The sequence below is a fragment of the Aquarana catesbeiana genome, linkage group LG06 (assembly GCF_042186555.1).
Source record: "Aquarana catesbeiana isolate 2022-GZ linkage group LG06, ASM4218655v1, whole genome shotgun sequence".
Classification (NCBI taxonomy): domain Eukaryota; kingdom Metazoa; phylum Chordata; class Amphibia; order Anura; family Ranidae; genus Aquarana; species Aquarana catesbeiana.
In genome coordinates, this window is record NC_133329.1 from 359793649 (window position 1) to 359809467 (window position 15819).

The window sequence follows — 15819 nt, forward strand, 5'->3', positions numbered from 1 at the left end:
CTAATTGACAACTTTCTGGCCGAGTGCTTCAGATTTTCCCGAGAATTTGAGAGTATTTTGCCCCATCTATTTTTCCTTCTATCCTGAAAAGTGCTCCAGTCCCTGCTGAAGAGAAACACCCCCATAACTGGATATTACCACCTCCATGCTTTACTGTAGGAATGGTGTTATTGGGATAGTGAGCTGTATTGGATTTCTGCCAGACATATCGTTTGGTGTTGAGGCCAAATAATTCAATTTTAGTCTCATCTGACCATAACATCTTTTTCCATGTGGCCTCAGAATCTTTAAGGTGCGTTTTGGCAAAGCTCAGTTGTGACTGCATGTGGCCTTTCTTGAGAAGTGGCTTTTTTCTTGCAACCCTCCCATACAAGCCACATTTGTGGAGAATTTGTGATAATGTTGTCACATGCACACAATGACCACTCTTTGTCATATATTCCTGCAACTGCTTCAGAATTGGTGTAGGCCACTTGGTAGCCTCTCTCACCAGTTTCCTCCTGGCTCTTTCATCCAGTTTGGAGTGACGTCCTGATCCAGGGAGGGTCTGTGTTGTACCAAATACCTTCCACTTCTTAATAATAGACTTCCAGGCATTGATAAAGCCTTTAAAATGTTTTTTATCCATCTCCTGGCTTGTGCCTGTCCACAACTTTATTTTGATCTTTTGACAGTGCCTTCCCACCCATAGTTGATTGTTTGCTTCAGTTGCACTACCCAGGAACTGAAATGCTCCATGAAAGCTCTTTTCATGCTGAGCTATTCAAAATCACCACAGCTGATCACAGTTGAAAGTCAAATGGCTTTGTGTGCCATTGAGAAGGTGATTAGCTACGCCTGATTGAGTTTACAAGTCATTTTTAGGAGGGGGTAATCCTTTTTCCAACTCGGTGAATCTGTTTTTTATTTTTTTCTGACATTTTGGTGTTATATCTTTCACTGAAATGTTCTAAGTTTTACTGAGTAAATACAATTGGATAAAACAAAAACTGTGCCTGTCTAAATTTCAGGCTGCAAAGCAACACAATGTGATTATTTTAAAGGAGGGTGATTCTTTTCTATACCCACTTTAGATTGTCTACAAAGCCCAGGGTGCCCTGTTATTCATTTTTAGCCATGTGCCCTGTCCAAGCATCTGGCCCACCTCCTCCTGCACTTTACAATTGACCAATGAGGCCTCCCACTGTGATGGGCCAAGAGCAGAGAGTAGGAGGTAGAAGGGAGCACAACCAGGTGACCTGGTTGAGTACTGAACACAATAGTATCCCATGGTTTGGAAGACCTAAAGCATGCAGGAGGTACTTTTTTTCTTTTTTTTGCAATGTGGTACAGTGTACCTTAGATGCAAACTTTTATTGCAAAATAGACTGCACCTTTAAGAAATATTTCACTTGATTTATGTCTAAGCTATTATATGTTCCTGAAATCTTTTCTGTATCCCATTTAGGTCATTCAGTGGAGAGCACACCAGGAGGAAGCCGCTAGATTAGAATCTGCCATCGCTGCCAGGAGGCGACAAGAAGAAGAGCAAGGAGAAAAACAAAGAAAAGAGAAAGAGAAGCTGCAGAGAGCAGATGAAAAGGAAAAAGTACAAACATTCTAACAATTTGCATACGATGTTAAAAGCTTAAAGAGAACACCTAGATGCATTCTAATTACCCGTCTGTTTCTGCTGCCCATAGATTGGATAAGTGTGTTTACAAAGCATTCTAGGAAAGCTTTTTTTTTTTTTTTTTTTATCCATCTAAAGCCATTAATAGCTCAGAGAAACTAAATCTTACCATGCTGCATTGTGCTGTGAGTGTAGCACTGCCTGAATGATTCTGGAAATGTGGGTTTTTGTAACAGTACTAGAGAGACTGTGGGAATGCTTGGAGTGCTGCAGTCAAGTACCCTGCACTGCAGTACATTCTCGTCACAAGTCAGCAACTCTGTGCAAAGTAAACTTTGCCGCACAGCCATCTCCCTTCTTTCACTGTTGTAACAAAATGCTTATCAAACCTGCAGTCTTAAAGAGAACTAGGGCTGTGCATGCTTACTTCTGAATGATGTATAAGTATCCCTTATTTAGATTTGTATCTCTGGAAAAAAAACATATTCATTAGCTCTCTGGAATAAATGCACATTTCCCTATGTTTTGTCTGTTTAAAAAAATTTGCAAGTACAGCAAAATACCTGTTGATCTGCCAGAAATTCATTAAGCTCCTACAGTACTGTAACTGAAAAAGCTGCACCTGCTGCACTGAAAACCTTCAGGCCCGCCTAAGTTTACCCTTCTGGATTACAGAACATCACCATGAAATGAAGAGAGGGGGGACGTCCTGTAGTCCCAACAGGGGAGAACTCAGTGTCAGTACTGACAAGGCTGCTTGGGAATTCAGTGCAGCATAGGCATTTGACCAGGGTAGATCAGAGCTCACCACCATACTTGACCTCTTACCCAAAACTGCACACAACTACACCTTCGTATAACCCCTAGGAAAAATCACAATACTAGTAATTGGAGTTAAATGGCTGAATCAGGCTTTTATTAAACATGAGCTTATAAATTACAAAACATAACAATAAACATATCAATTCAGGTAACTAGACATGTGCGGTTCGTTTAGTTCTGAATTAATATTCAGACAAATTTTTTGTTATTCGGGGATTCGGATATAATACCTTGATTACAGTATAAACAAAGTTTACCAAATGCTCCGAATACCGAAAAGAAATTCGTCCGAATTCCCGAAATTCTAATTGAAATTCTATTCAAATTTTACTTTATTTACCATTTCAAAATAATGCTGTTTTTGTTAAGCCAAAGGTGATTTAAAGAATCATTGTAATCATTTGACGAAGATTTTTCTTTTGTTTTTTCACTTTGCCACATTCGAATCGAAAATAAATATAACATTTTCGTTTTGACCGATTCCAGTTTTATCGATTTGAACATTTCAAATTGAAAAAAGACGGTAAATTCAAAGACAATAAAAAAAAGACAAAACTAATTCCGAATACAAATTCTGACTACGAATCCAGAATATGAATTGATCAAATCAAATTAATTTAACTAAACTAAATAACTAGATTAAGGAATCTAAATGAAACCAATTTCTTCATCATGCACATGTCTACAGGTAACAATGGTTGCAGGTCCTTGACGGTACCATATAACTAAACTTGGTGCCTGTGGCACCAGTTAGCAAAGTTATGACCCCAGCCACCAAACACCACCTCTGGGACTAACCCAGCTGACCTCAGACTCCCACCGGTCTTACCATTACCCGGTCACTATGAATTAAACTGTACCAACTAGAGGACGCCATACCGAAGTTGTGTTCCCAATGTTTTACCAAGAATATCAGGTTTAGACCCCCGTCAAGGAACCCAAACCGCAAAAGAACAACAAAAGAAGTATAACAGTACTACCTGAAAAAATAGGGCCAGAGGGAGTAACATTCTTCTGACGATTTCTTCTCTGCAAGTGAAACCACTCCTACCTAGAACGATACTCTCCTGCTCCTCCCAATCACCTCATCAACTTGACCTAACAGGTAAGCATCAGTACTGACCACATCATTTAAAGCGGAGTTCCACACGTTTTTAGTTTATTAAAAGTCAGCAGCTACAAAAAGTGTAGCTGCTGAGTTTTAATAAACAGACAGTTACCTGCCCCACGGTCCAGCTATGCAGGCGCCCGGAGCCTCGCTCCTCTCCCTGTCCTCTTCCCGTCCTCTCCGCGGCGCTGTCATAGCAACTGTGGGCACCCGGCCGTAAAAGCTTACGGCTTCATGGCCGGGCGCGCACTGTGCATGTGCGAGTTGCGCTGCGCTATGCTATTGGCCAGTCAATATTCTGGGACCTGTGACATGCCCCAGAAGATTGCTGGCAAGGAGGGGCCGCCTAGGGCGTGAGGAGGAGTTGCCAAGGAAGCTGAGAAAAGGAAGAAGGAAGTGGGACAGGAAGTCTCACTAAAAAGAAGTTACCCACCCCCCCCAAAAAAAAATTACATGCCAAATGTGGCATGCAAGGGGGGCGAGGAGTGCTTAGAGCAGTAGTTCCATTTTTGGGTGGAACTCCGCGTTAATATAATTAATCCCCTTCTCCTGGTTCCCCTTCCACCCAGTCATGTATGCCCTCTGCTTATTTCGTTCCTTCTCAGCTCTGGGTATACCTGTGTGGTAAGCTCTCTACAGTAAGTTAGGAGCACACTGGCTTTTTGGCAGAATCAACAGCTATTGTTCTGGACTTTATTGAGACTAAATATGGGAAATGTGCAGGTATTGAAAAGATGTACCGCAAGTGTTTCTTTTTTTTAATTTTTAAAGTGATTCTAAAGGCTCCTTTTTTTCTTATAAAAATAACAAACATGTTATACTTACCTCCTCTGTTGCAGTGGATTTGCACAGAGCAGCCTAGATCCTCCTCTTTTCGGGTCCCTCTTCTGTGCTCCTGGCACCTCCCTCCTGTTCAGTGCCCCACAGCAAGCAGCTTGGTATGGGGGCACCCGAGCGGAGACACAGCTCCCTCTTTTCATTCAGACACCGAGCCTGAGCCGGGACCCTCCCCCTCTCTCCCCTGATTGGCTAGCTGACTTTAATTGACAGCAGCGGGTGCCAATGGCGCTGCTGCTGTGTCTCAGCCAATTAGAAAGGAGAATCTCGGATGGCTGAGACATTCGTGGACATCGCTGGACAGAGTGAGACCTCAGGTAAGTGTTAAGGGTGTTGAGGGGGGCTGCTACACACAGAAGGCTTTTTATCTTAATGCATAGAATGCATTAAGATAAAATACCTTCTGACTTTACAACTTCTTTAACTCAGGGGAATACAAAGCAGCTGGTTCACCTAAGTTTCCCATCCCCTGAAGCACATACTTACTGCTCTATGCAGCTGCTAGAAGTAAGAAAAGACAGCCATGTGTGAGCTCCAATCAGATATTTAGTTGGCATTTACTGAGGGCTGATTGGCTCCCTGACTCCATATCACAGCACTGCGCCAAAAACCAACACTGCCACATGTAAAAATTCAAATGCTCTTCCGTACCTGGACGTAAACAAGTATTTTCTTTGCTTTCAGCAAAAGATGAGTATAACTTGTGGTTTTGTTTTAATTGCTTTGATGACTTTGACTGCCTTATCTCCAAATGGAGCTTTTATGTCTAATAAAAAACCCAGTATTTCTGAAATAATAAAAAAAAAACAAAGGTTTATGCACACTCGGAAACTGAAAGTGTAGCAAGTGCCAGATTTCTAGTAACCTCTTTGAACCCGACATTCAAGAACAGGAGTTGAGGCTTCATTACAAAACTCAAAAAAAAAATTTCATGCTTAATTGAAAAAAAGTTTGAGCCATGGGTGCCTCTATTAGCTCCACAAAAGATTTTCCCTCAATATGAACGAATGATCTTTGCAGCACACACATGGAATGTAGCATGGAACGAGTTCAGACAAATGGTTGACTAACACTGAAAGGGTACATTCACACCTGCAAATACACCCTGCCTCTGATTACATGAAAGAACCCTAGCGGGGGCTCCTACGATTGACTGCAGGAGGCAGCCCCATTAAAAACAATGGGAGGCAGCCTGTTCCTGCAACTAATCACAGCTACTCACAGGTAATCACTCATGCACAGAACACACATTTGTGTGGCAGCAATTAGCTGCGGAAGCCAGCAGCCTCCCATTGCTTTCAATGAGACTGTCTCCCCCGGGGGGGGGGGGGGTTTCGTAACTATTCAGAGGCAGAGTGCATTCGCAGGTGTGCACGCACCCTAAAATTTGTGTAGCGGTACCCCCGTAGCGGCAGCTGAAAGTTGTGGCCCACCTGTCACCCTGACCAGCCCGACATTCACTTCCCAGTCACTTTTGAGACAATGAACTGTCCACGTGTTTGTTTTGTATTTTTATTGAGGTATTTGAACTTGGATAGGGATGGGAATATATGGGATGCCCAGTAGAATGAACAATAGGTTGTTTGTAATTCAATCAGTTGGGACAATTATATGTTGACTCCGCTCTACGCGTTTCGTCACTCTCCACGCTCCAGATGACGTCAGAGTGAGGAAACGGCACTGAAAGCACCTAATTGTATATATTAATAAGTTCATCCGTTTGTTCACATCAGCACTTTATATTTATACCATTGATTTATGTTATTGATCATATGAATATTGCACTTTAATTTTCATTTTCATGGATATATATATAGATATTTGTATGGATTAAGTTAGAGCACACACTGCACTTTATTAAGTCAGGTAACCAATTTGACTTATGCACATTTAGGACCTTTATGCACAATTGCACTGTACAGACACTCACTGAATAGGCAACATCTCTATAATCTTCCCCACTCTATACCGCCCTCCCACTAAGGGAGTAGCACACCTGAATCCATCAGGTTTGGAACAGCGCCATATCTACTTCTATTCCTTTTCTCATATCATACTCCACCTAGTGGAAGTAATCGGTACTGGCAGCAGTTCCAATAACATTTTTTACTCCATTACATGCATCCCATTGCATGGGTGTTTCTTCCTCTCTTACTTAACAGCTCCAGTCTACTGAAGCACAACACTTGCTTGCAGACTGTTATGCCGTGTACACACGACCGGACTTTACGGCATACTTTGCCCGGCGGACTTTTCAACGGACTTTATGACGGACTTTCTGAATGAACGGACTTGCCTACACACGATCAACCAAAGTCCAACGGATTCGTATGTGATGACGTACGACCGGACTAAAACAAGGTAGTTCATAGCCAGTAGCCAATAGCTGCCCTAGCCTCGGTTTTTGTCCATTGGACTAGCATACAGACAAGCGGACTTTTCGACCGGACTCGAGTCCGTCGGATAGATTTGAAACATGTTTCAAATCTAAGTCCTTCAAACTTTTGATAAAACAAAGTCCGCTGGAGCCCACACACGATCGAATTGTCCGACGAAATCCGGTACGCCGGACCAAGTATGCCGTAAAGTCCGATCGTGTGTACGCGGCATTACTCCCTCTTTCTCTCTCTCGCTCCAGCACATCACTTAACTCCAGGCATAGCTAGCACGTGGTTAGGCCCAACACTGACTCAGTCAGGCCTTAGTAATGGCCATTTGCAAGCAGGGACCGCGGGCCCCCTTTATTTAGCAAAAATGTAATAGGAAATCTTTAGTGCTAGCTGTCCTATGGTGGACTACTGCTCCCAGTAAGCCCTCTTCAGGCCCTGCCAGCCCTCCTGGCTGCAGCTGCCCGACTCCACTGCCTGTGACATCACAGTCCTTGCTGTTGGCTCTGCACCCATCCCAGACTGCACACTCCCTGTCCTCTCAGGTGTGTCTCCCCAGTCCTCCCGACTATGCCTGTCACTCACCCACCCTCCTGGCCACACACACAGATGGTTCCCTTCTGAAGACTTGCCCGGCAGTACTAGCCCCTGCTGTCCTCTCTGACTCCTTGCTGTGCCTACTGTCCAGACCCTTCAAGCGTTCTTGAAGGGATCCTTCCCGCACCCGAGTCCCAGGCCCAAGGTCACCCCCCTAGAATGGAGAGTGCCCTCAAAGGCCCCAACAGCCTACCTCAGTTCTTCCACCCGACAACTCCTCCCCAGCTGGGCTGACCCTGGGTATATCAAGGAGGCCTTCACCTGTCAAAAACCATGAATCAGACCAAGACAGAAGTACAGTTAAATCACACTTGTTTAATAATAAAAGTAAAAAGAACAAACGTAGTGAAAACATAGCCAAAGTTCAGTAACCGGAACGGATCGTCAGCCAAGCCAGGAGTCAGGGATCAAAGTAGTGGAACAGCAAGCAGGATCTGTAGCCTTAAGGGATGTCAGCAAAGCCAGTCTTTAAACAGGAATGCAGGAGATAGTTTCTTGTGATGTGACCAAGGCGAAGGCAGAGCTCTTCCGAACTGGACGGCTTAAGTAGGCAGGACTGATGAGCAGGATCAACAACAGCTGGGTAACTGTGGAGAGAGATGGGAGCTGACAATTAGCAGACAGCTGAGTGGCCAGCTCAGAGAAGGAAGGGCTGAGCCCAGCCCTGACAGCACCCTGCCAATCCTAGATGGGGATCGGTCAGGGCTCCCTGAGACACCTCAGACAGCTCCACCTCTCTTCCTCTCCTCCCTTCTAGAATCCTCTAGAAGCCAGATGCTATTTGTCAGTCCCCAGCCTACTCTGAGCCACTCCCAGCCCACTCAGATCAAAACAAACAGGCCTAGCTTCCAGCTATGCCTGCCTAAATTCACCCATACTCTCCAAAAATGTACCTCTAGCACCTAGGCAGAGGGTGCTACATGTGCAAGCACTGCAGCATAAACGTTTGGGTTGTCTAAACCTTATCTATGCTAAGGAGCAGTTGGGTGAAAAGGAGATGAAGCTGGTATCAAACACAACTCCTGTCAGGGGAAGCATTAGCGATTAGATACTGTACGTTTTAATTAAATTGTTGTTAAATCCTTGTTAATATATTTATTATGTATCACTATACCTATATCCTTCTATTGTTGCTCTTCCCTTTGTCTCTGCAGCATGTGTCTGCAGTTTATTTTCAAAAAAAGTCTATGATGCTGCTATATCTTCCTATAGGGTGGCTCTGCTGATATGCAGGACCTTCCTGTAGCTACCCTGACATGCAAACTCTCAGACAAAACTAAGAAGGTTTGGGAATTCACATATAGGCAATTTGACCAAATACTACATTGGGGGCCTTCTACAACACAGGTCTGACTCAGCCCCAACTACTCCGCTTGTATACAGTCCACAGCCTCCACAGAACTCCCTCTCCTTCTGCAACATGTGCATGAATGGTAGATTATAAACCCTTCACTCACCATTCTCCTGGTTCCCAATAACAACAACCCACAACGGTTGGGAACACTTCCGGCGGGAGGCCTTGTGTCTTCTCAGTGGTTACAGGATAGGGCTTGGAGAGTCTGTCGAACACCTGAGGCCTCTGTGACATTCACTGACAAAAGGGTGACATTGTCCCTTGGCTACCACCAGGCCCAACCGACCAGGTTTACACCACTTTAATTCTCATCCAGATCCAGCATCTCACTGTGTGTGTCATACATGAAATGAAAGGTGCTTTGACCTAACTGTGCTGTCTCAACTCACACTTTCATAGATAACAGTAATCCATTGAATGACCGGAATTGCAATGCAATGCAACTCTATTTTATTAAATGCTTGAGGTATTAAATATATAACAGTCTTTGGCAAGTAATAATGCCCATATGATAAATCCTTTCCAAGTCAGAAGTGTACCTGTGCCATTTCCCGGTATCAGAGGTGTTCATCCTGGGGTTAGAAGAATTTGTCTTATCCTCACATTACATGTCCTTTATTCCAGGCAGCTTTACTCCCATCTACCTTCTCCCTATGCTACGCGCCACCCAAACCTTTTATAGGGTCCTGCCGAAAGAAAATGAATTCACCTCACTTTCTGGGAGGATTAAGAAGAACTCTACCTTAACCACTTAGCCTCCAGATATTTTACCCCCTTCAAGTCCAGGCCATTTTTTGCTTTTTATTTTTCATCTTTTTTTTTTCCTTTAACTTTCAATTGCGTGGCCATGCAACACTGTACCCCAAAAAAATGTATGTCATTTTTTTTTTTACCACAGAGCTTTTTTTGTGGTATTTGATCACCACTGCTTTTTTTTAATTTTTTGCGCTATAAACAAAAAAATGTGACTATGTCATATTATATATATGTAAGCCCACACATGACCAAGTCACCACGCATTCCATTAGGGGGCCTGCTACAACACAGGGTTGATTCAAGCATAACTACTCCACCCGCATACGGGCCACAGCCCACTCAGAATTCTCTCTTTCGGCAACATGTGCATGAATGGCGGGTTAAAAACCCTTCACTCACCATTCTCCTGATCACTAGGGATGAGCCGAACACCCCCCTGTTCGGTTCGCACCAGAACTTGTGAACAGGCAAAAAATTTGTTCGAACACGCGAACACCATTAAAGTCTATGGGACACAAACATGAATAATCAAAAGTGCTAATTTTAAAGGCTTATATTCAAGTTATTGTCATAAAAAGTGTTTGGGAACCTGGGTCCTGCCCCAAGGGACATGGATCAATGCAAAAAAAAGTTTTAAAAATGGCCGTTTTTTCGGGAGCAGTGATTTTAATAATGCTTAAAGTGAAACAATAAAAGTGTAATATCCCTTTAAATTTCATACCTGGGGGGTGTCTATAGTATGCCTGTAAAGGGGCGCATGTTTCCCGTGTTTAGAACAGTCTGACAGCAAAATGACATTTCAAAGGAAAAAAAGTAATTTAAAACTACTCGCGGCTATTAATGAATTGTCGGTCCGACAATACACATAAAAGTTAATTGATAAAAACGGCATGGGAATTCCCCAGAACACCGAACCAAAATAAATTTAAAAAATGACGTGGATGGTCCCCCTAAATTCCATACCAGGCCCTTCAGGTCTGGTATGAATATTAAGGGGAACCCCGGCCAAAATGTAAAAAAAAAAAATGGCGTGGGGTCCCCCTCAAAATCTATACCAGACCCTTCAGGTCTGGTATGGATTTTCAGGGGAACCCCGCGCCAAAATAAAAAAAAACGGCGTGGGGTCCCCCCAAAAATCCATACCAGACCCTTATCTGAGCACGCAATCTGGCAGACCGCAGGAAAAGAGGGGGGGACGAGAGAGCGTCCCCCCTCCTGAACAGTACCAGGCCACATGCCCTCAACATTGGGAGGGTTCTTTGGGGTAGCCCCCCAAAACACCTTGTCCCCATGTTGATGGGGACAAGGGCCTCATCCCCACAACCCTTGCCTGGTGGTTGTGGGGGTCTGCGGGCGGGGGGCTTATCGGAATCTGGAAGCCCCCTTTAACAAGGGGACCCCCAGATCCTGGCCCTCCCCCCTGTGTGAAATGGTACCTACCATTTCACAAAAAAACTGTCAAAAATGTTAAAAATGACAAGAGACAGTTTTTGACAGATCCTTTATTTAAATGCTTCTTCTTTCTTCTATCTTCTTTCTCCTATCTTCTATCTTCTATCTTCCTTCGGTTTCTTCCTCCATCTTCTTCTTCTGGTTCTTCTGGTTCTTTCTCCGGTGTTCTCGTCCGGCATCTTCCTCCGCGGCGTCTTCCTATCTTCTTCTCCTCTGGCCGCTCCACATCCATGATGGCATGGAGGGAGGCTCCCACTGTGTGACGCTTCTCTCTTCATCTTCTTGTCTTCATCTTCTTTTCGGGCCGCTCCGCATCCATGATAGCATGGAGGGAGGCTCCCGCTGTGTGACGCTTCTCCTCTTCTGACAGTTCTTAAATAATGGGGGGCGGGGCCACCTGGTGACCCCGCCCCCTCTGATGCACGGGGACTTGACGGGGACTTCCCTGTGGCATTCCCCGTGACGTCATAAGGGGGCGGGGTTACATAACAGGTGACCCAGCCCCCTCTGACATCACGGGGAATGCCACAGGGAAGTCCCCGTCAAGTCCCTGTGCATCAGAGGGGGGCAGGGTCACCGGGTGGCCCCGCCCCCCGTTATTTAAGAACCGTCAGAAGAGGAGAAGCGTCACACAGCGGGAGCCTCCCTCCATGCCATCATGGATGCGGAGCGGCCCCAGAAGAAGTAGATAAGAAGACGCAGCAGAGGAAGATGCCGGACGAGAACACCGGAGGAAGAACCAGAAGAACCAGAATAAGAAGATGGAGGAAGAAACCGAAGGAAGATAGAAGAAAGAAGATAGAAAAAAGAAGAAGCATTTAAATAAAGGAATTGTCAAAAACTGTCTCTTGTCATTTTTAACATTTTTGACATTTCACAAAGGGGGAAAGCTGGGATCTGGGGGTCCCCTTGTTAAAGGGGGCTTCCAGATTCCGATAAGCCCCCCGCCCGCAGACCCCCACAACCACCTAGCAAGGGTTGTGGGGATGAGGCCCTTGTCCCCATCAACATGGGGACAAGGTGTTTTGGGATGCTACCCCAAAGCACCCTCCCAATGTTGAGGGCATGTGGCCTGGTACTGTTCAGGAGGGGGGGGCGCTCTCTCGTCCCCCCTCTTTTCCTGCGGCCTGCCAGGTTGCGTGCTCAGATAAGGGTCTGGTATAGATTTTGAGGGGGACCCCACGCCATTTTTTTTTTTTATTTTGGCCGCAGTTCCCCTTAATATCCATACCAGACCTGAAGGGCCTGGTATGGAATTTAGGGGGACCATCCACGTCATTTTTTTTTTTTAAATTTTGGTTCCGGGTTCCCCTGTGGGGAATTCCCATGCCGTTTTTATCAATGAACTTTTATGTGTATTGTCGGACCGGCAATTCATTAATAGCCGCGAGTAGTTTTAAATGACTGTTTTTCCTTTGAAATGTCATTTTGCTGTCAGACTGTTCTAAACATGGAAAACATGTGCCCCTTTACAGGCATACTATAGACACCCCCCAGGTACGAAATTTAAAGGGATATTACACTTTTATTGTTTCACTTTAAGCATTATTAAAATCACTGCTCCCAAAAAAACGTTTGTTTTTAAAACTTTTTTTTGCATTGATCCATGTCCCCTGGGGCAGGACCCAGGTCCCCAAACACTTTTTTATGACAATGAAATGCATATAAGCCTTTAAAATTAGCACTTTTGATTTCTCCCATAGACTTTTAAAGGGTGTTCCGCGGCATTCGAATTTGCCGCGAACACCCCAAATTGTTCGCTGTTCGGCTCGAACTCGAAGCTCATCCCTACTGATCACCATTAACTAGGACTCACAATGGTTGGGAACACTTTCTGCATAAGGCCTCACGTCTTATTCGTGGTTACAGGATAAGGCTTCAATAGTCCGCGAACACCTGAAGCTCATGTGACATATGTCCTCTGTGCGTATATGTTTAAAAGTACTCACAGACATAATACAATAGCAGAAGATCCTACCACTGCATGATAGTCCTGTATAGCTGGTAGCACACGGGTGATTTTATTTGCAAGATCAGATGTAAGCCAGCTTTGAAATTTTCAGTAAACGCCACCATTTTTTTTTAGCTCATTGAATTTAATGGGAGGACAATATTAATTGCATGTTGTAATATAATCAGACAGCTGTATGTCATGTCATTTTTTGGGACTTTTTTTTTTCAATTTAAGGCCTTGCAGAACACAAAGACAACAATTTCAACCTTAACATTTCATTTGGGAATGCTCTTCTTAAAGTGGGAGTCCGGCGACCAATCTTTTTTTTTTTTTTCAGGTCATTGAGACACTTTGCTAATCCCAAAATAATACTCACAGTTTGGGTGTAATATTTCCGCCTCTGTCTGTTTTCGTACTGAAGAATAACTTTAAAAATGTGATGCTGGCTGTTTCCATCTTGCTTGTGGGCATGTGAAGCCCACAAGCATTGATTTCCTGGATGCGGTGAATGCTGTTCATTCACAGCTTGTTCACACGCATGATCATTGTTCCCGCACTGAATCTTGGGAAGCCTGACACTAAGCTCCCAGGAGACAGTGCGGCTGCGGGGAAAGGCAATAAACACACCTACTCCCATGGGAGGAGAGACAGGAAGTGCCACAATAAAGTACAATATAAAGGTAATTACAGCGATAAAAAAAATTTTCGTACGGCATTTGAACATCTATGCAATTAACTGAAGGGGGTAAGATTAAGTTAAAAATTTGAGTGCAACCCCGCTTTAAAATGGTTTTCACACAGAGACTTTGCACCTTCGTGTTAATGCAGACCTTACATTAAACCTCAAGGTCTGTATTCTTGCTGGAAACAAAGAGTAGCAGATCCCAATCTGGCCTGAGCAGAAATGCTAAATGCTGTCTGCATGCTAGCCATGGACAATTGACAGGCGGACTTCCTTGATTGGCAACGTCTAGATCTTTTTAGAGTTCGAGAGTCTTTTCAGACTCTCTGTTGCAGGTGGGGGGACACCTGACATAGACCTTCTGGTGTCCAGGTTCAACAAGAGCCCGAACATGTTTGTAGCCAGGTTCAGGGATTCCTGAGCCTTCACAGTGGATGATCTAGTGACTCTGTAGGTTTTATTTCAGCCTGATCTACACTTTTTCCCGACCAAAGCTTTTACCTTGTCTGCCCTGCAGAATGAAGGGCAGTCCAGTGATCATATTGCACCATACTGGCCCAGGATGTTATGGTACTTAGCCTCCTGGCATATTCTTCGTGAGCCCTTAGGGGCCATCTAGATATTCTTTCACAAGGGCTGGTCCACCAGCCTTCTATGTTTCTCAGTCACTGTCTTTGGTGGCTTGGCTGTTGAGGCCCAGGTCCTGAGAGACAGGGGCCTAATGGATTCAGTCTTCCCTATGCTTTTGAGGGCTAGAAAGTTGACGTCTCGTAAAGTGTACGATCACACCTGGAATGCCTACTTTGCGTAGTGTGAAACTAAGAAGTTCCATCCTAGGAAGGATCAACATTTGGCCTTTAGCACTATCAAAGGAAAATTCTCTATATTTAAAGAATGCTTGCCCATTAGGGATATTCCCTCATCTGATTTCACTACCAAGGTTACCTCCCTTGTTGCTGTTACCTCTTTGAGACAGGTCTCTGAACTATCGGTCTTGTCCTGTAAAGAGCCTTTTCTAGTGTTACACAGGGATAAGGTCTTCTTAAGGTTTAGAGCCTCCTTTATTCCCAAGATGGTTGCCTTCTTTCACCTTGATCAGTACATTGACACCCCCCTCCCCATATCCTGCTAAATTGTCTGCATTTGGTACGAGCTGTGTGAGTCTACCTCTCAGCTACAACTTCCCTCTTTGTCTTTCGCAAAGGTTCTCGTAGAGGGTTTTCTGCTTCCTGCTCCACTGTTGCTAGGTCTATACTTTAAAGGATAGGGTTCCACTTTTCCTTGTTAGGGGACGCTCAACCAGATCTGTTAATGTTTCATGTTTTTTTTTTTTTTTAACCATCAAGCATAATAGAGCATTATGCTATTCAAGCTGAAACCATTAGTTCACTTTGGAGTAAGATAACATTGTTTAGACATATAAACAAAGCCGATTTAGCAAGTCAGTGAGCCTGCATGTATTAAAATTGATTTATGGCTTAGAAAATTATTTTTTATCATGATAATTATTTAGGAAGAATTTTGATTCTGGCTAGCTTTACAGATAATGATCATTCTTTAGATAAAATTGAATTCCTGATGTGATGCTAATTTCAGTTGTATATTTTGCAGAAAACAGCGTGAAGTACATTTTCTGCAAAAGAATGCAACTTTGTTCCATGAATCTCCCTTTGCTCATGGCTTGTTTATTATTGAGCTGGAGTTGTATTGTCTGTCTCCTGGCCACCTCTGCTTTTATCAGTATTGAATGACCCTAAATTACTTCTAAATAGGAAGCTCAACAATCATCTGTAAAAATACATTGTGAATGCTTGTGACAGATTTTACAAGTATAATTCCCACTTTAGAAGCATTTTCTTTTTTACTGCTTGACCCAGTCTCCAACCTCCTGTGTAATTCAGCAGGATTATTTGCAAGCGATGGCTCCATTACCAGACAATGGTTTGGTGGTGTTTACTGTGCCATTTACTGCATTTCAACATGATTTTTTACAATCCTACCATGCTGTCTAAAAATCATTTATTTTACAATAATGCTGCAGTCTTTCAAACACAGTTTAGACTGACAGAAGGAAGCAGACACCTAGAGGCAATACCTTACACACTGCCAGCGCCCGGGCATTGGCGGTAAAGCGCCGCTAGTATTAGAAGCGTATTACCGTCGTTTTTGCTGTGCTTTTCGGGCGCTAGCGGGGGCTCTTTTGACCCCCGCTAGCGGTCAAATACAGGGTTAAAAGCGCCCGCAAAGTGCCGCTGCTG

General features: G+C 44.1%; 1 protein-coding gene across 1 annotated transcript in view; it reads left to right on the plus strand.

Annotated features, from left to right (window-relative positions):
- CCDC148 (coiled-coil domain containing 148) overlaps nt 1-15819 on the plus strand; it is a 420305-nt gene that overhangs the window by 357047 nt on the left and 47439 nt on the right. Inside the window, exon 11 of the mRNA XM_073634118.1 lies at nt 1448-1588. Within this exon, the coding sequence (XP_073490219.1) occupies nt 1448-1588 (141 nt within the window). The remainder of the gene's footprint in view (nt 1-1447; nt 1589-15819) is intronic.